Source organism: Limanda limanda, chromosome 8 (genome assembly GCF_963576545.1).
Source record: "Limanda limanda chromosome 8, fLimLim1.1, whole genome shotgun sequence".
Lineage (NCBI taxonomy): Eukaryota > Metazoa > Chordata > Actinopteri > Pleuronectiformes > Pleuronectidae > Limanda > Limanda limanda.
In genome coordinates this window covers 24,326,438-24,346,192 of record NC_083643.1, presented here as the reverse complement: position 1 = coordinate 24,346,192, position 19,755 = coordinate 24,326,438, and the positions used below count along the sequence as shown (strand labels likewise).

The 19,755-nt window shown below is 42.1% G+C and overlaps 1 protein-coding gene across 1 annotated transcript in view; it reads left to right on the top strand.

Moving 5' to 3' along the window:
- The window catches only part of mon2 (MON2 homolog, regulator of endosome-to-Golgi trafficking), a 38,702-nt gene extending 19,352 nt beyond the window's left edge, over positions 1-19,350 (top strand). The window contains exons 12-34 of the mRNA XM_061075957.1: positions 539-729; positions 1,426-1,507; positions 1,825-2,006; positions 2,861-2,973; positions 3,130-3,234; positions 4,065-4,145; positions 4,253-4,326; positions 4,638-4,728; positions 4,988-5,089; positions 7,117-7,227; positions 7,612-7,787; positions 7,954-8,116; positions 8,584-8,877; positions 9,185-9,383; positions 10,173-10,816; positions 11,560-11,703; positions 13,176-13,304; positions 15,709-15,899; positions 15,993-16,053; positions 16,444-16,567; positions 16,821-17,028; positions 18,182-18,264; positions 18,673-19,350. Of these exons, the coding sequence (XP_060931940.1) occupies positions 539-729; positions 1,426-1,507; positions 1,825-2,006; positions 2,861-2,973; positions 3,130-3,234; positions 4,065-4,145; positions 4,253-4,326; positions 4,638-4,728; positions 4,988-5,089; positions 7,117-7,227; positions 7,612-7,787; positions 7,954-8,116; positions 8,584-8,877; positions 9,185-9,383; positions 10,173-10,816; positions 11,560-11,703; positions 13,176-13,304; positions 15,709-15,899; positions 15,993-16,053; positions 16,444-16,567; positions 16,821-17,028; positions 18,182-18,264; positions 18,673-18,836 (3,712 nt within the window). The 3' untranslated portion in view covers positions 18,837-19,350. The remainder of the gene's footprint in view (positions 1-538; positions 730-1,425; positions 1,508-1,824; positions 2,007-2,860; positions 2,974-3,129; positions 3,235-4,064; positions 4,146-4,252; positions 4,327-4,637; positions 4,729-4,987; positions 5,090-7,116; positions 7,228-7,611; positions 7,788-7,953; positions 8,117-8,583; positions 8,878-9,184; positions 9,384-10,172; positions 10,817-11,559; positions 11,704-13,175; positions 13,305-15,708; positions 15,900-15,992; positions 16,054-16,443; positions 16,568-16,820; positions 17,029-18,181; positions 18,265-18,672) is intronic.
- Positions 19,351-19,755: the final 405 nt, after the last annotated feature.

Here is a 19,755-nt window from a genome sequence, read left to right as displayed (position 1 = left end):
CTTGTCCAACAGTAATAGTCAGTTTACTGTAATTAAGATTCTTGGTGGTGATTTTGGAGCAGACTCAGCATGAAGGAGAATTAGACAAACACTGCGGCAGCTTTTTCTGTACGAGACAAAGCAGCAGGATCCAGGTAAAAAGCTGCGGTCGTGATACAGCTTCAGGCATTTCTCCCGACACTAAGGTCAGACAGGAAGGGTCAGACGATGCTGAGGGGCAACGGACATGTTTTGTAGACAAACTGCTCAAATAACAGTGATGCACATCAGTATTATGAAATAAATCTGGAAACTTGGGACATCTGGCATACTCGAGTACTTATTGTAGGGGACGGTGGTGTTTAAATGTAGTAACTGATGTATACCCATCAACAGACAGTACAGGATGTTTATGGCTAAGCAAAATATAGTTTTTCTTTAAAAAAAAAATGTCATACTTACATTTGAACAATTAATGCATACAATGCTGTTAATTCTAGCACATACACCCACTTCACCATTATCTCATTTGTCCTGTCCCTCTTTTTTCCACCACCAGTCTAGAGATGCTGGATAAGGTGGAGCCTCCGTCCATCCCCGAGGGCTACGCCATGTCTGTGGCCTTCAGTGCCCTGCTGGACCTGGTCAGAGGCATTACTTCCATGATAGAGAGAGAACTGGCTGCGGAGGAGGGGGTGGCCGCTGAATTCCGGGAGGCTAACCCTGACCAGAAGTGGCAGCCACAACCTGGTGAGAAAGAGCAAGTGGCCCAGAGTCAGGCGATAGACGAGCAAGCTCTCGTAATGCAGTGTATTGTTCAGAGGAGGGTACATACTAAATTTAATTAAGAGTCACAGTAGCGTGGTGTGTTAAAGATATTAACTGTATAAATGACTAAGAGCTACAGCATCTCACTCAAAAGCAAGATCTTGAGGAGAAATTACAACACGTTTTGTATTTTTACTTAACTGCATGATTACCAAACCCTTAAAAGATTATTGGTGGGACCATAGACTTAAAAAAAAAAAATGGACACAGACTATATTCTCTTGAATGACCAGCAGAGGGCGACTCCACTGATAGCAAAAACAAACGAGTCGCTTAGAAATCTAAGAGTAATTTAACCTTATTCTCATTTGATTTATAGCATCAGTTAACTTTTTCAGTTGGAGCTTATGGCCTCAATCTCTAGTTTTAAGACTTCTTCAATAGGTTCATCTTTCAATTTGGGTGCAGGTCACAGGTGTAGGTGGATGTGCAGTGTCCCCAATCTCTCACTGCGGCTCCACCCCCTCCTCCAAATATGGTTACTTCTGCTTCCGGAAACTAAACATATATTGCCACTTGTTCAAAACACTGTAATGACCCCTGGGGGCCATGATAGTGCCTCTTTAACTTGACCTTTTTCAAATAAGATATATCATTAAGTTTGTGTGTGTGTGTCAGGAGCCCACCTGGTGTGGGAGGAGATGGTCAGTGCCTGTTGGTGTGGTCTACTGGCTGCTCTCTCTCTGCTGCTGGACGCAAGGTAATTCTGCCTGTTGCCTTCTGATAGATGTGCTCTCTGTAGTCAGCAGTCATGTGACTTCTTCACATCAGGGTTTCAAGTCGGGGAAAATTTCCCCCAAAACAAAGATAATGACAGATACTGATACCTTCCATTAATGATGATTAAAATCAGCCTTGATTACATTTTTTTGGGACATTCCCACTCAGTTAGTGTAAGTCAATGCTGATACGTGAAAGCTATGTGAGTTAAGCTGATGCGTTCCAAAAAATATTATTAATGTAATGTGAGTATCAAACCACACTGTCTTCCATCCTCATGTTCCTCTTGTCTCTCAGCACTGATGAGACAGCAACTGAGAACATCCTGAAGGCGGAGCTGACCATGGCCTCGCTGTGTGGTCGTCTGGGACTGGTGACGCCCCGAGATGCCTTCATCACAGCCATCTGCAAGGCCTCACTGCCGCCGCACTATGCTCTGACTCTTCTGAGCTGCAATGCCGCCAACCTCTCCAGTAAAGGTACCGTTCTGCATAGAGACCCAAAGATTTACGAAATACCTCATTGCCCCTATACATACACACACACAGAAACAGAAATATCCCAGATGAGCCGAGTCGAGGGGAACTGGCTTCTAGTTTGTGTTTTAATGGCAAAGTCTGTGTGCGAAGAGAGTCCTTCTCTCCCACAGTTCCTGAAGTGCCTCAGACGCCTCATACAAATACACAAGTGCACTTTATAATATATACGGGGACTCCACTTGTCTCTCTTTCTCTCTACTTTTCTGGAAAACAAAAACTATTCAGGCCTAAGTTTTGTATTTCTGCATCATGACAGAAAAAAAAATAATGCTAATACACAACCATCCTTTCCAGTTCCTTCTCCCAGCCCTGAGAATGGCCTCTGGTCATGTATATTTATGTTAAATTAATGAGCACCTCTCGGCTCCCATATGTTTCGACGTGCATTCTGTTAAACTGAGCTTAGCATGTAAACTGCTGGCACCCTGCCCGTCCCTATAGCCCTGCTCTTATTGCATTAATCCATAACTTTTCACTGTTGCTCCTAATTAGGAACACCAAGGAGAATGTGTCTGGGGAATGTAGACACACACTCTCACACTCGCACACACACACACACACACACACAGCTGCTCTCAAATCAACCACTTAGAGATTCACTATTTGCATATTAGCTTGTAGAGATTAAGTCTGCAAATTGGGTCTCAACTTGTGATGTTTGCCTTGGAGTTAATTAAGGAAGCTTTTCTTGCATGTCGTAAGCGTGTTACAAAACCAGTTTGTGTGTAGTACTGGCTCTCACAGAAAGACTTGACTCCCGTGTGTGTGTGTGTGTATGTGTGTATTCTCTGCAGCCTACTCCATCCAGGGCCAGACCGTGCAGATTATCAGCCCCTCCAGTGAATCTCATCAGCAGGTGGTGGCTGTTGGGCAGCCGCTCAACGCCCAGCCCCAGGGCACGGTGATGGTAAGGACACGCATGCACACACAGTTATAAACACACTGTTGGTACACTTGACATTTACTACTGCTCATATATTTCACCTTGGTGTGTAGAAGCACCTTACTTCCTGATGGCTTGTGCACAAAAATATAGCGTAACTGTTTGTTCCTGTGTTTGCAGCTGACGGCAAAGAACATCCAGTGTATGCGAACCCTGTTGAACCTCGCACACTGCCACGGGGCGGTGCTCGGCACGTCCTGGCAGCTGGTACTGGCCACCCTGCAGGTACAACAATCACCACACACATCAATGCACACATCTTTATCTAACTAGAGAAGACAGATTAGACACTCCATTATCTCTCTCAGATATGTGCACACCCTCCGGTAATCTGGCAAAATGTTAGACATGAACTCCTGAAAATGTCCGTACAATCGAGTCTGTACTTTGACCTGAGTTTGCCTTTCACACATGAACAAGGCAGCAGGAGATTCTCGTTCAAACACGTTTACAACAACAGAAAATCTTCTGTTGAGAGTTCAGGCAATGGGTGCAGGAGGAGTTAGGACTTAAGGTCTAAATTCCACCTCAGAGATTATAAACTCACATCTTTGTCAGTGTCTTCTCAGTGTTTGGCCCCTTTTTTAATCCTCCTGAGATATTTTTATTTTTTTCCTTTTTTCTTTTTTGCGTCCGTAATGTGCTAGAAATGTCAGCAGCGTGCACACTCGCTCATGAATCCTTCAGATTATATCCTTCTGTATTTTCACAACGGCTCATTCTGCGTTATTAGTATGGTTCTGGCAGGAGAAACTCTGGAGGAACTGACTTTTGTGCTTCCCACATACAGCTCCTCATTTGAGGAGACCATCCAGAGTTAAGTGCATGTCTGAAAGCACTTTCAGTATAAACAAGATGTCAAAGCGTGTTACTTGACCTGTTCTGAAGCTTTTATTTAGTTTGTACTTTTATATGAAATAGATAAGAGGAGGTTTAGACATCTATTTATATTTCTCCTAATTGAATTAGCCGTATTCAACAGTATTTCAGTATACTTTATTTTTTTTTTATTATGTTGATGTAGTTTCCTTAAGCTTCTCACTTTTCTCACCCAGCATTTGGTCTGGATCCTGGGACTGAAGCCGGGGGTGGGCGGTGCCCTGAAGCCCGGCCGAGCTGTGGAGGGACCCAGCACAGTGAGTGTTTTTTAGAAACCTAACATGCATTCTACTGTGAGTTTCTCATCTCATTGTTTGCGTTGAGCTAACTGTCGAGTTTGTGTTTGTGTCTTTTACCTCAACAGGTGCTGACCACAGCAGTGATGACAGACCTGCCCATCATCTCCAACATCCTGTCCAGACTTTTTGAGAGCTCCCAGTAAGGACCAGTGCTTTATCTGTGAAAACTAACACTACCAACAAACCAAAAGTCTAATTATTAACCTAAATAGAAATATTGCCTGTGCTGTGATTCATATCTGGCGAATACAAATATTTGTATTTCTTGTTTGCAAAGTAGTAAAATGAATGAACAAACATTAGTTTGATTATTTTGAAAAGATCGCTTCATTTACTTACGAAAGTATTGGATGAACTAAAGAATAACTACTGTGCTCTAAAAAAGAAAAGTGTTTCCTGTTAAACATCTAAATCAGTCTGTATAGAACATTTATTTTTTGTGTAATCCAGATACCTAGATGATGTGTCCCTGCATCACCTGATAAACGCTCTGTGTTCACTCTCCGTGGAAGCCATGGAAATGGCTTATGGAAACAACAAGGTAAAGACTTAGTGTAGTTCAGTATTAAGTTAAACTTGGTTTGTTGTTTTTTATACTGCATAATTTTACTTTGCTGAAATTATCTTGAGAAGTGATAGTTCTCTTTACTTTTTAAGAACTTTTAACATTGTGCCGATGCCTATGACTGCACTCCTTGCACTTGACTTAAAGGAACATGTTAATAAACTTGCACACACCCTCTCTATATGAATTCAACCAGTGTTCAACGACAGTTTCTATTTTCCTGTCTGTGTTTTAGGAGCCGTCTCTTTTCGCGGTGGCAAAGCTCTTGGAGACTGGTCTCGTCAACATGGATCGTATAGAGATCTTGTGGAGGCCTCTGACTGGCCACTTACTTGAGGTAACATGTCAAGGACATTTTATTAATATAGCCCAACATCACAATCACTGATTTACTCAAGGAGCTTATAAAGAAATATGAAGCCCATTAAGTGTAGAGATAAAATATCTGTTCTAAAATCACTGTTTCATCACTATACACTGTACTATACAAGATACAGTCCAAACAAGGTTTTACAGGAATATTATTGCTAATACTTAAAAAAGGCATTTTATTTTGCGAGATATTTTGCAAGATACTCTCCTTTCGGTTCGGGACAACAAGTCCACGTGCCAAACATAGATGTGTGCGGACGGATCTCAAATTCCAAGGGACAAATTTAGTGAAGGACCGGATGTGCTGTCGGCTTGTGGTCATAACGGCTGCAGACAAACAGGAGTGTGTGTTAAAATTTCAAATACAATTACCAGTGATAATCGTACAATACAATAACGGTGAAGTCTAAGTAGAGTTAATTTTCTACATGCTGCACCTTAATGGATATTTATTTTACTATTTTACTTTTGTAGTAAGGGTTGAACAAAATAAATAAAATATAAGTAGATAATAAAAAAAAAATTCTGTTCTTGTTTCTACTTTACTGAAAACGTACCCAACCGTGATGATTTTGTATAGTTACACCCCTAATACATACTTAATTGATCTCAAGGGAAATTTAGGAATAATAAATAAATAAATTAGGACTAGAGAAACATTTGTTTGAATTTAATTCTAAAAGCTGCAACAGAAATTGCCACTTTTTTCAACGCTGATGATTTCATGAATGATTTTAAATAATGAATGCTAGACGTTCAATGAATGTCAACATAATTGTCCTGTTCTGTTTGTTTACTTTACTCAGTACTGAGGCTCCAATTCAACTTTTTTCCATTCAATCTGTAGCTCATGAGCCCGTAGAGTAAAATTTGAATCATACCTGCGTCTTAACATTTAATATTGATGAATTTACCAGTGTCATTGTGGCTGCAGAGTATAAAATATTTTTTTCTACATTTTGGAGATACTTGCTGTAGGATGGATAATACCTGATACAGCAGTTACTAACACTTACTGGTTTTTACTACACTCCATATTTGTTTTCCTCCTGTCTTCATTCAGTGGGGTTGTCTTTTTATATATTGTATGTGTGTGTAACGGTGTGTTTTGAGGTTTCCTTCACATTTTCTCTGTCTGTCTCCCCTCTCTCTCTCTTTTGCAATCCTGTTTTACAGAAGGTAAGTTCAGATGTCTTCCTCCATAATCATCAGCTTACTCGTCCCTCTATTTGTTCCAATCTTTTCTCTTTCCTGCGCAGTCTGGCAACAAGGCTTTGGAATTGAGAGGTTGCTCTGTCAGAATGTGTCCACAGTGAATTTGCTTTGCTGTCAGTGTTTGATTTTCACGTTCTGGTGCGCAGAATGCAATATAAAGCTCTGATTTGTCACCGAAGCTAAAGCTGCACCTGCACAGTGAACTGCATGCCGAGATCAAATGCTGCTTATTTTTCCTCGAGGGCTTTTTCGAATTCAAATAGTGTCTCTATGTACAGATGTCCATTGATAAAGATTCAAATATAAGGCATGTATTATTATGTAGATCTATGGATGATAAATTATTTAATAGGTTTTCATTAACCATGTTGGTTCCTCTTAGAATTCAGTTTGACTCTCATAAAATAAGAGTTTGAACTTCCATGTAAACTAAATATGATTCATTATGATTGCAGATGAGTTTAAATATATAATTTTTATTGGGATTATTCAAGCCAAAGACAGGTTTTGTACCAAACTAGAGTATTCATTCTGTGGCGCCTCGTCTCTCTGTGTGTGTACTCACACTCATGATTATACGGCCTGTCGCAGCATATCCTGTTATCAAAGGGGATCCCAGCCTCTAAAACACAGTCTATGGTTTATTTCACCCACTTGTTTCACACGCCCACCCACTGTGACCACTGCTGGGAAACACTGTTGTGAACAGCCTCTGTATCATCTCCGTTGTTCCTGGCATGTGTGTGCATTTGTGTGCATGAATGTCATGTCCTGCAGGTGTGCCAGCACCCGAACTCCAGGATGAGAGAGTGGGGGGCTGAGGCGTTGACGGCGCTCATCAAAGCCGGACTGGCCTTCAAACATGACCCCCCATTGGCCCAGAATCAGGTCGGTAACACTAAGTGGACGTGTTCATGAACACAAGTAGCAGAATAGCTTGTGGGCCAAATTCTTACACTGAAAAACTCACTTTATCCTGTCAATCACTGTTACAGGTTGACTTTTGTATTTATCTTATATATTTTGTATTCGAGGTGCCAGCCAGGCTACTCTCTTTTGGCATATAAGATTTGTCTCAACCCTCACAAAGGATATAAACATGATATATACCCTTTACATTGAATGACAATTTTCAAAAATATAAAAAACCTAGATCTTCATGTATTCATAAATTGCAGAAGCCCCTTTAACCGCACAGTCCACAAAACAATGTGCAGATATTTGTTTGACAGCTGACACATCAGTCACTGTTTCCCTCTCTTGATTCCCAAGCGGCTGCAGCTTCTGTTGCTGAACCCCTTGAAGGAGTTGTCCAACGTGCTCCATGCAGACATCCGCCAGAAACAGCTAGAGAGTGTCCTGCAGATCCTTCAGAGCCAGGGTGACAGCCTGGGGCCCGGCTGGCCCCTCGTGTTGGGGGTTATAGGAGCCATCCGCAATGATCAAGGGTAAGAGCCCGAACGAAAACAGCTTTATTCTCATTATATGGATGAAATAGTTTGTTTTTCCGGCAAATTGCTAATATTTTATTCATGTTGTAATCACAGTTGCAATAAAAGTAAATTAAGAAAACTAAACTCGACCAAAATGTCATGTTGTCTTCTTCTCCTTCAGCGAGTCATTGATCCGAACAGCCTTTCAGTGCCTGCAGTTGGTGGTGACAGACTTTTTGCCCACCATGCCTTGCACGTGCCTCCAGATAGTGGTGGATGTAGCCGGCAGCTTCGGCCTGCAGAACCAGGAGCTCAACATCAGCCTCACCTCCATCGGCCTACTGGTGAGATAATGTCTTGTGCCTTTACTTTTAAAATTGTGCGCTTAAAGCCACAGGGAAGTTGTACATTATCAGCTCCTTGTCGCATAGTAGGATTTGCGACCAGGAGACATTTTGTTATTGAACAATTCCAGTGTTCACTATGGAGTCAGGTTGTGGTCAGGTTGCTGAAACATATTTTTGAATAGGTTTTAACAGTTATAGCATCATACAAGTCTCATTTTACATTATTGTATCTAATTGAACAGCATTAAACTGCAGCTCTGATTTTCATTGATACTTTATTCAGTATTCAATACATGCAAAGCCATTTATTGATCTGTTGTTTGCTGGATAATTTCTGTGGGTGTGTGTCGGCTCCTGTGAGTTGACAAGATTACATTATGATAATAGAAAAAGACAAACTACCTGAAGCATTTGACCAACCTCCCTCTCCACTCTCTGCCCCTTCTTGCCTTTTTCACCCACAGTGGAACATTTCAGACTACTTCTTCCAAAGGGGCGAAGTCATCACGCAGGAGTTGGAGAAGGAAGAAGAAGCGTTGCAGAAGCAGGCGCAAGAGAAAGGAGAGACCCTGAACAGGCCGTTTCACCCCGCCCCCCCCTTCGACTGCCTGTGGCTGTGCCTTTACGCCAAGCTGGGCGAGCTCTGCGTTGACCCCCGGCCAGCTGTTCGGAAAAGCGCCGGGCAGACATTGTTCTCCACCATCGCTGCCCACGGGACCCTGCTGCAGCAGCCAACATGGCATATTGTCGTCTGGAAGGTAGCATGCAGGAATATTTTCTTATTTTAATTTGATACACAATTTTAAATTTACAAGAGGAGGCCATCATCTACATTGTCACTTTGTTAAAATTTACAAACGGGATTTCATTTAAGATTTACGGGCTGACAAAATCTAGGATATATATTATTTATCACATTTTCGTGTGAATGACGACTTTAAATCTATATTTGTGAATTCTATCCTTTTTTTAAAATTTGCTCTACTCATCCATTTTCATCATGCACCAGTTTCCACTTTGAGGAAAAACTGGCTCCTGGTTTAACTTCTCTGGTGTCTCCACTAGGTGCTGTTCCCGCTGCTCGACTGCGTGAGGACGTCCTCCAGCACGGCGGACAAGGAGAAGATCGAGTCCGGAGGCGGCAACATCCTCATTCACCACTCACGCGACACGGCAGAGAAGCAGTGGGCGGAGACGTGGGTGCTGACACTTGCCGGGGTGGCGCGCATTTTCAACACGCGGCGGTATCTCCTCCAGCAATTAGGTGAGCACTCATTATCTACGCTGACAGTGTCTAATGCAGCTGCACAGAAAGTATACTGGGACACATCGCTGCACTTTATTACAGCTGTCAAAGAATGGTAAACAATGAAAATGATATATTGAGTAATATTCATAAATCTGTGCCAAGTGTAGAAAAGTTCTACAAACACCCTGACTGTTTGTACATGTATATTACCAGCTATCAAGTCGCATTAAGCCCCCTGCCGAAAGGATTAACATTCCAGGGAGATAGAACTGATAGAACATGAGCTCCTTATTAATTCCTCTCATTGCCCCGAACTTCATCTTAGCCGGTGCTTAAGGTGATTAATATCCAGCATATTAACAACCTGCTATACTTAAAATCCAACCTGCCCTTCCTACTTACAACCCAGGTAAAATAAATAACCTGCTGGTAATATAATATCAGTGTTTGGGGGGGGACACATGTCTGCATGGAACGAGATAAGTCATGGCCACGAGTTATGAATTTGTTCCTTAATAGCAACCTGTCAAACTTGGAACTTGGGAGCCACAGCACTCGGTGCAAAGTGCAGTCAAATTCTAACTGCGCATTTGGTATTTTGGTGACAGGATGCACACTTGGAAACAGGGGGAGATTAAGATGAAGTCTCTCTCTTTCTCTCTCTTATCTATCTCTTTCTCTCTTATCATCGATCTATCTTATCGTTCCGACCATGTGGTTAGTTAAGTTTGTCACATTTTATCTACAGCTGTAACACTATAGCAAACTGATATTCGCATATTCTCCCGTCTTGTGTATCTACAGGTGATTTCTTTGAGGCGTGGGAGGTGCTGCTGAACCACATTCAGTCGGCTGCTCTGAGTAAAAACAACGAGGTCTCCCTGGCCGCCCTCAAGAGCTTTCAAGAGATCCTGCAGATCGTTACACCTGTGAGAGACTCGGACAAAGTATGCGATGCACTCGCTGCTATGGGCGTCCCCCCAGTGCTCATAGACCCTCTCTCGGCGTCCGGCCCTGGCAGACCCCTGGTGCGTTCAGATTCGCTCGTCGAGCGGCTGACGCGTTACAACGGTGCTGAACTGCAGGCCCCTCCCCCAGGGGAGGAGTCGGCCTTAGAGGACTCTGCATTGTGGTGGTCGGCGTGGAACACGTGGTATCGAACGGGAACGGACAGCACGAGGCCCCCCAGTGGCCCGACAGAGAAGCTCTCCTTTATCCCCAGCCAGCCGTTCCTCACGGCGCTGATCCAGATTTTCCCAGCGCTCTACCAGCACATCAAGGCCAACTTCAGCATGGAGGATCTGAAGAAGCTGGGGGTCATCCTTCACGGGGCTGTGTCTGTGCCTATCAGCAGTGATGCCTCACCCTTCATCCTCCCCTCCTACACTGAGGCGGTGCTCACCAGCTTGCAGGAAGCTGTGCTCACCGCACTGGATATTTTGCAGAAGGTGGGCAAAGGAAATGGAAAAGTGAAAACAAAAAGAATTTACAAGAATTTCTTACAGTAAATGTTTAACCTTATGCAGAATCTGAAAAAGCATTAAGATGAGAGTCAGTTGAGCTGTCTTGTGGCCCAGGGGTCAAATAACCAGGCCACAAATGACGCCGGAGTGGTTCATGTGCATTACAGACCCTCTGATTTTGTGCGGCTTTTCATTTCGGCGCCGTGTTATCAAGTTAGAGCAACCCCAGGGCCAACATGAGCTGTGCAATACGTAACACTTCCTGTACCTGTAAAAGCACTCTAGTGTTTCTGTTGACTGGGTTTTTATTACTATTATTGCACACTCGAAGATGCACAGCTTTATGGCATTTAGTTCAGTACATTGGCTCAATCAAGGAAATACATTAGTCTTACCAGAAACCTTAGTGTGACATCAAATTTGGTTCTCAAATAATTTCAAACCGAGAAAAACAGCAAATTCTTAAATCTTAGAGTGTGGAACCAGCAGACCTTCTTTTGGCTTAAATACTTAAGTACAGATTTTTTTTTTTACCTTTTTTAACACCTTAATGGAAACTGCCACTCCAGTCATAAATACTGTGTCTTCTAGATATGAAGTTGTACGTGTAAGTTATTTTTGTGTCAGCTCAGCCCATGAAGCAGCGTGTCAGTCTGCTAAATTATGCAACACACAGTCGTGCGGTGGATGTCAGCAGTGTTTGTTCCTCTCTCTCCTCCCTGCTGCAGGCCATCTGTGTGGGCCCCGAGAACCTGCAGGTCATGTACCCAGCCATCTTTGAACAGCTGCTACTCTTCGTGGAGTTCTCCTGCAAGCCTCCTCAGTATGGCAGGATGGAAACCAAACACGTGGCCAATGCCAAATACAACCAGGTAGGGGGTGTAGACTTGGCCCTTTCTAACAGCTCAGTTCTCATTTGCTATTTATTTGCTTTTTAATGTTTGTTTCATTAAAACGTTGGTTGATGCTCACTGTTATCCATCATCCTTCTCTCCGCGGGTCATTCTCAACAAAATCATCCGTTTTCTTTTATGTTCATGAAGCAACCCCCTCCTCCTCCTCTTCTTCCTCCCCCCTATTGTCTGGGCCTTATAAAGCCCCATCATGGCGCCATATGAGATTGACAGGCTTTTCTGGACTCCCCCCCCCCCCCCCCCATCAGCAGTCCCGGGCTATGTTGTCCTCATATTACCCCTTCTTCATGCTTCATCATGCTGGCCACACGGCAGAGATTTGTTTCACTACTTTGCAGCTCAAACACCGTTTAACATTCACTCCGCAAACAAGTGGAGAGGAGCCGACGTTTGCACCATCGTCGTGATACCAGTGTCTTTCTCACTCCTTGCTGCTGTGTGCTCTGCCTTCAGGGGGATGATTCCAATTCTCTTGATCCAACCGACAGCCTGGTACAATTATGCTAGGAAATGTTATCGCTGCACACAACAAATCTCAAATCCTGACCCTCAGTCTGTGAGTCTTATACGTGGGCCTCAGACTCATTGAACTGTTTGTTTAGGGTCAAACTAAATCCCCAGACCAGCCCAACAGATGGGGTTGTGCGCTATTTGCTGCCTTTTTGCATCTTATCTGCTGATCTCAGATCATCTCAAATGTCCTTGGTGCTGGGAGTGAGTGTTTCTGCCCTGAATCCGTCCTGATAATTGAGTCTAATTGAGCCAACATGCCACCAAATGCCAATTTAATCCCCAAAAAAACAAACAAGCACATGTTTAATTGCAATCTTCTCTCGTTCTGTTTCTCGGGACGACTCATTGGATAACCCTTTTAGATCCAGCTGTTTGCACCGGTGAGTTCCATAATCTCCTTCAGCCCCCTCTATAGTTGTACTAAACCGTGCTGAATGGTGACGACCTACCTACCCTCTGCGGTATATCAGATATCACATGGCATGGTAGGCTCTCATGTCTCATCTGCATCTCTCACTCACTCCATGCTCCCCCTCTCTGCCTGCCTAACCGGTGGTGATGCCTCTCTGTGCACAGCCCCCGTGCAGTTCCATCTTCAGTTGATTCAGTGTTTGTTGGATGTTCGTATACACGCGTGTGGTTTTGTTTTATCATTTCTTAAAGACACACTTTGTTGTTTTCACTCTTGTTTGTCTTTAATTTTTCAGCTGTACTCATGTGCATATTAAAATTTTAACACGGACTTAATATCAATGTAACTTTAAAATGAACGTGTGGTACTTGTACAAAGTGTGTCTTTAAAAACTGCTTTCAGTGTGGCTCTGCCAAAAGGTATGGATAGTGTTTTTATTAGATTTCCTTGTCTAATGTCGATCAATGTTTTCTTTTTCTTTTGTTAAATCTTCTTTCCTTTCCAGGCGGAATGGGTTGCCTTAAACTATGTGCCCTTTGCTGAGCGCTCCCTGGAGGTAGTGGTGGACCTGTACCACAAAACAGCGTGCCACAAAGCTGTCATCAGTGAGAAAGTTCTGCAGAACATCATCAAGGTGTGTTTTACTAGAACTGGCTTTTCACTGTTTCCAAGGTTCAATAACTCCTGGTGCCAGGTGTGAACTGACATAGGCTCTGATCTCTGGAGTTAACATCCATTCTGAGTAGTGACATCAGAGGTGGACAACTCTGAGTTCTGGTGTGAAACATACCCAGAGGCATTGGGCACGTATCTGAGGTGCAATCACTCAGACCACATTCAAAGGTGGTCAGAGATGCATGTAGCCAAATACAATATCAACAATGATGTTATTTTTTTCTTTCCAAATGAGTTAAATCTTGTTTTTCTCGATGTTTGATTCACTCAGGCCCTGTTGGCTCTGCTCTCTCCCCTCTTTGTAACTCTTACGGAACATAACTGATGTACGTGGATCACAAAAGGTCCCAGGAGACTCATTTAGAAAACATTATGTAGCCAGATGTAAAAAAATGTGCTTGGGGCTGTCCACCTGTGTTTGGATCTCTCACGATGGAACAGGTTTGAAAAAGAAAGAGGTTTTTTTAGTTATTAATTACTTGTTGGGAGACCAACATCTATGTGACAGTTATCAAAACCAGGCGCCGGCGACAGCCAGTGGCCGGAGGCATTATATTTTCGGGTTGTCCGCCCGTCCCTACATCTGTCTGTAATATTCCTGTGAACGCGATATCTCCAGAATGCCCTGACGGAATTTCCTCACATTATGTACAAATATTAACTTGTACTCAACAATGTACTGATTCAATTTTGGTGGTCAAAGGTCACTGTGACTTCACATATTAAATAGTTTTGCCTGATGAATGTGGCTCTTCTGAAACGACTGGAAGGAAGTCTTTCAGAACACTTGAGCTTAGATTTCATCTTTGTAGCCTAAGGTCAAAGGTCAGGTTCACAGTGGCTTCAAAAAGCATGTTTATTCATTTCTTGAACATGATATCTTAAGATCAGTTGAGGCAATGACTTCAAATTTAGTACAAACTTTCACTTGGACTCAAAGATAAACTGATTGGATTTTGGTACCTGGAGGTCAAAGGTTAAGGTCACAATGACCTCATGTCACTGTGTTTCAGTTGTCAAATGTAAAGGTTACAGTTACCCATAACAACCAGTGTCAACCACAGTGCGGTAATTGTAGTTGTGTCGATCATGTGCAGACGTATGAACAGTTGAAGGGTAGATGTAGCCTCGGGTATTTCACTCTCTGGGCTCGTTGTCAAGACCAGTTATGTCACTTGGTTCATGAATGCTCCTGACTTTTCTAATGATGGTTGTAAGAGCTGTTAGAACTTTAAATTATAACATATAAGCATGATTACACATAATAATAAAACTACGCGATGATTCAGTCAATTTACAACTCTGGATTATTGTAAAATGGAAAATTATGTATTGACAATGATTGTAGATTAATTAATCACAGAGCCAAAGATCAGTGTTGTATTTTATTAGTTTTATACATTTTCTTATATATTAACTATAATATTCATTAGTATTTCAATTCTATAGAAACATTCTGTGTAATAAGTTTAATTTGTCTATTGCTTGTTCCGTTCTGTGTAGGTCTCTTTATTTTTAGGCCGACAGATGAAGCTAACAGTTTTGAGGGAGGATTATTGTAGTGGGAGCACTGGTGTGGGGTGTGACTGTGGTAAATGGTTTAAATGGCTCGTTAGCAGAATTGTCCACAAGTCCCTGGAGAAGTTATTCAGTGAAAATAGTCTCTTCAAACTAGATTTGGAAGCATGAGTTAGTGTTTTGTCCGTTTCGGGTACAGACAAGTTTGAAGTTCTTCCTTCAAGTGTTTTTGCTCCTTGTTGGCATATTATCAACTCTGTGTTGCAGGCTTCTGATTACTCAGTGCTTTTGTTCCAGTGAGTGGTGAAGGTCAGAGTATGTCCTGGCCTCATGTGACTCCTCAAACAACATTTGTTAACACGTGACCTCCGGTGACTCCAATGCTTTTCAACAAGTGTTTTAACAGCCAGAAATACTTACAGCCTAAGGGCCATCAACGGTCTTGAAAATTCATGTTTTTCAGAAGGTTTGCTAATGGACAGACATCATTTCACCCCCATCCTTTTTTATTTGTCTCCGAAGAACAAAGTGACACTTGAAAAACCTAAGCCTTTGGGAACCCAGCTGCTCTCTGAATAGTAAACTGTTAAAAAGATGGTCTCTTACATATTCTGGTTTGGAGGAATGAAACCTGAACTGGACCTCTGCCCGATTCAAATACTGCATTGATGTTTACTCTATGAATTCAAGTCTCTCCAAATTCCAATTTGAAAGAGGAGGTCAATGGCTTTCACAATAACCTCAATGATTTGTATAGATTTTCACTTGAGGCTTCGCTCTGTGTTACAGGCTCATGATTTATAATTTATGTCTCTTTCTTTCTGTTTATCTCCTTTATCCTCAAGACTTTAAAAATGCCCTTGGGTTTGAAGTATTCCTGTCCGTCAGAGAGCACCTGGAAGCTTGCTGTTTCGTCCCTGCTAAGGGTTTTGTCTATTGGACTGCCGGTGGCACGCCAGCATGCCTCATCTGGGAAGTTCGACACCATGTGGCCTGAACTGGCCAATGCCTTTGAAGACTTTCTTTTTACCAAAAGGTACGGAATAGAAAGCCTTAACACCAAGTCTGCCTGTATATATATAATTGTATATGTACGAGGCTTATTGTTGTTGTTTTTTTGCTTCTATAGCACATCCCCAGACAACCTGTCTATCCAGGAATTTCAGAAGAATGAAGCCGTGGATGTAGAGGTAAATTCTCCTTCTGAACATCCAGTAAAGCAACATGTATTGTTTTATCTTATAATGAAAAGGCAGTGTCATACACGTCCAAGACACCGGCGAAAATGTCAAGAGAGCTTTTGGTGATAAGATCGATTTGATGCAAATAGAAGCATGGGATCTCCGCAGCAGAATTAAACCATTACGTCCTGCCGCTGCCTGCTGTACCACCCCTCACCTGAAGGGTCCGTAGTGAATGTCGGTGTTGTTTTGAACAGGTCTGAGTGGAGAGTCTCCTGCTGTGCCGTCCATGTGGGAAGGGCAAACTCTGGAGAAAGTCCAGACCCCATCCTCTTTCGTTCTGAAAACGAAAAGTGAATTTATCTGATTTACTATTGTTTTATGTTTCCTTCATTTCAGGTAGTCCAGCTGATCAGCACAGAGATTTTACCTTTTGCCAATTTCATCCCCAAAGACTTTGTTGGCCAGATCATGACTATGCTCAATAAAGGTTCCATTCACTCTCAGTCTCCCTCGTTCACAGGTAAGATGCGACTCTGGCAGCTCAAATTATTGCCGCTATGTTAATTACTTGTATTTCTGCCATTACTGGGACACCTGGGAGACAGCAATTGATAAAGTCTTTGGCTTCGTTGCAAAAAAGTTCCCTGTGAGGAAGGTAATAAACTTATAGCACTTTTAAAAAACAGAGTGAAGTCTGTCCTGTCAATACAGATCAGTCCAGAGAGTGGAATCTGCTAAATGTCTAAAAGTGTAAATGTTCCCTCTTTCCTCAGAGGCAGAAATAGATGTGCGGATGAGGGAGGAGTTTTCCAAAGTGTGCTTTGAGACGCTGCTGCAGTTTTCCTTCAGCAACAAGGTGTCCACCCCCCAGGAGGGCTATATCTCTCGTATGGCGCTCTCTGTGCTCCTCAAGAGGTCCCAGGACGTCCTGCGGCGTTACGTGGAGGATGAGAGGCTGAGTGGACGCTGCCCCCTGCCCAGGTACGCCTTTCCATAGAACTGTGGCACTTGGTACTGTAAGCGCCAGGATTTAGCACTAATATGTTTAACCCAAAACCACTGTACTCCTCTGTGATTTAGTGTTGGTGTAACTCTTAACTGCAGGGACACAGAGTTAAGTGATGTCCAGAGGGAAATAGCAGCATTAGTACAGAAAATGAGATGATGGGGGTTGTTCAGAAAAATCACATAATTATATATAAATGTTGAGAGAGAGAAAATCATGGTTGCAGTCTTAGAGTGTAATGCTTAACTCAAAGGGCATAATAAGAAGATATGAAAACTAAAATTGTTTTACAATGACATCGGTAACATGAGTATTTATGCGGGGTCTTTAAAAGTGAAAAATTAGATTATCTGAAAGTCTTAATACTTTAAAGCAGTATGTACTCGATTTTCAATGTATTGAGGTAGGTCTTACTTATTGTAATGTTCATTTAACTCTTTCCATCATCCTTTCAAATTAGTCTATGTATGGTTTGTAATGACTCTGTTTCGTAGTTCTTTATTAATGACACAGATATCAGCATTGTTATAAAGCATTGTTTCGATGTTAGTACAATCAGCCTGGCTGAGCTCAGATATTCCTTCTTATGTGTCGTACTTCACATTTGGTTCATTATGACTTAAAAAGTCCTAAATTACTTAGCTTGTAGAAATGGAAATAACCCTGATTATACGAATAATATTTTTGTTCACATAAATCAGACATCTTGTAAACACTGTGCTGATCTTAATATTGGCAGATTCCTTTTCAATTTTAATTTCACCAGACCACTTTAATATAAATTTCATCTCTCTGATGTTAAGTTATATTATATATTAAGTCATAATCTTCTCATTTAGTTCATTGAATCGTTTCAGCAACATGCTTTTCTCTGTCCTTTTTTCCTACTTGTCAGATCTAAATCCTCTGTGTTGTGTCAGTTTCCTCAGACATCTTCGCATCAGCTTTTACAAACTGATGATTCCTTTGTTCTTCCTAATGTATTCTGTCATTTCACTCATAAGAGCGTGTTGAAAAGAAACAATAACAGATTTTGATGTTCACTCTCTCTTTGTTGTATTTACTGATGCCCTTGTAACATCTACAGTTTTTATAAATGATATCTTTGTCTTTTATTTTGCATTTTAGGCAACAAGTGACAGAGATCATCTTCGTCTTGAAAGCGATCAGCACTTTGATGGACTCGCTTAAAAAGACACAGCCAGAAAATGGTGAGTATCAAACTGTGTCAAGGATTAAATAGAAATTGGATAAAGGAGACGCAAAGGGGAAAAAAGATTTAAAATCACAATAATACCAGCGCAGGATGTGTCATAGTACAGTTGGGACTGTTTTTATTTCCAATCTGTGAAGAACTGTTTATATTTCCAGCGAGGTCAATTACAAGAAGTGATTTATTTATCCTCAGTAGATTGGAAGGAGACGTGGGGAAATTACATTTCTGAAGATTCATTTCCATTCGCCTGTGGGAATTTCATAAAGGAAATGATTTCTTTGATTGCCTTCTGTCACCGTTCATATTCTCTTTCTTCCTCTCTCTCTCTCTCTCTCCCATCCCCGCTCCTCCTTTCTATTTCTTGCTCCTCTTGTTCTACGACTCTTTTGGTTACCCCCTGCAGTGGATGGCAACACGTGGGCTCAGGTAATTGCCCTGTACCCCACCCTGGTGGAGTGCATCACGTGTTCCTCCTCTGAGGTGAGCTCGGCCCTGAAAGAGGCCCTTGGGCCCTTTAAAGACTTCATGCAGCCGCCGGTCTCCAGGGTCCAGAACGGGGAGTCCTGACCAGGCAGCCTCTGAGCTCTTTGGTCCTTTTTTATCATGAAGAAGTCTTTGAATGTGTCTTCTCGACCCACGTGCTTCACAAGTGCACGGACATGAACTCCATGCGAGACCCATCTACGGTGACATGAAGCTCCACACAGTGATGAGAGATCTGAGGTCCGCTCCCCGCCCTTCATTTGCATCATCGTATGCTTCTCATGTGAGCTGATTATGCCTTTGCCCGCCCCACTCTCATACAGAATGACTGCGATCTTGTGTTAACTACGGAGATATAAAAATAAATTGCAGTGTTGCCTCTGGGTGTGTGGTGGTGATGTTGATGAAAACAAAAAAAAGACAAACTGGGGCTATAATGATCGTAAAAATTAATATTTAGACTTTTGCAACATTTTCAACAGTGAGGATTTTATGCAAGACAACAAATCTAACTGTAACATTCCATGTCACCTTTAGCCAGCCATCTGAGAGGGGATGTACTCGTCTGTGTAAAATAAATGGGACAATTCTACAATCAGCTGTGTGCTGTGAGTGTGCTCAATTAGTGTGTGTTAAGTTCCTCACATACAACAAAAATGCATTGAAAATCTATTTATTCTTGACTGTCCTGATGAAAAAAGGATGAGTTTATATCGAGGTCCCGCAGGTACATGCTCCCAAGCAATGGGGAGTCCATTTCAACTGTCAATCATAAAATTAAACCCCATTTTTAAAGCATCAAATAACCAAATAAATTAAAACCAAACATACCAGAAAAATAACACTTGAACATACATCAGTGTGATATGAAAAACCTAAAATGACAGAAATCATCTGAGGAAAATGTATTTGTTGTATACTTTCATTTTTTAAGTTTGTCTATGTCCCATCCTCTAACATGGAGGAGGCTTGTTTCTGACCGGTACTGCATCAGAATATGTAG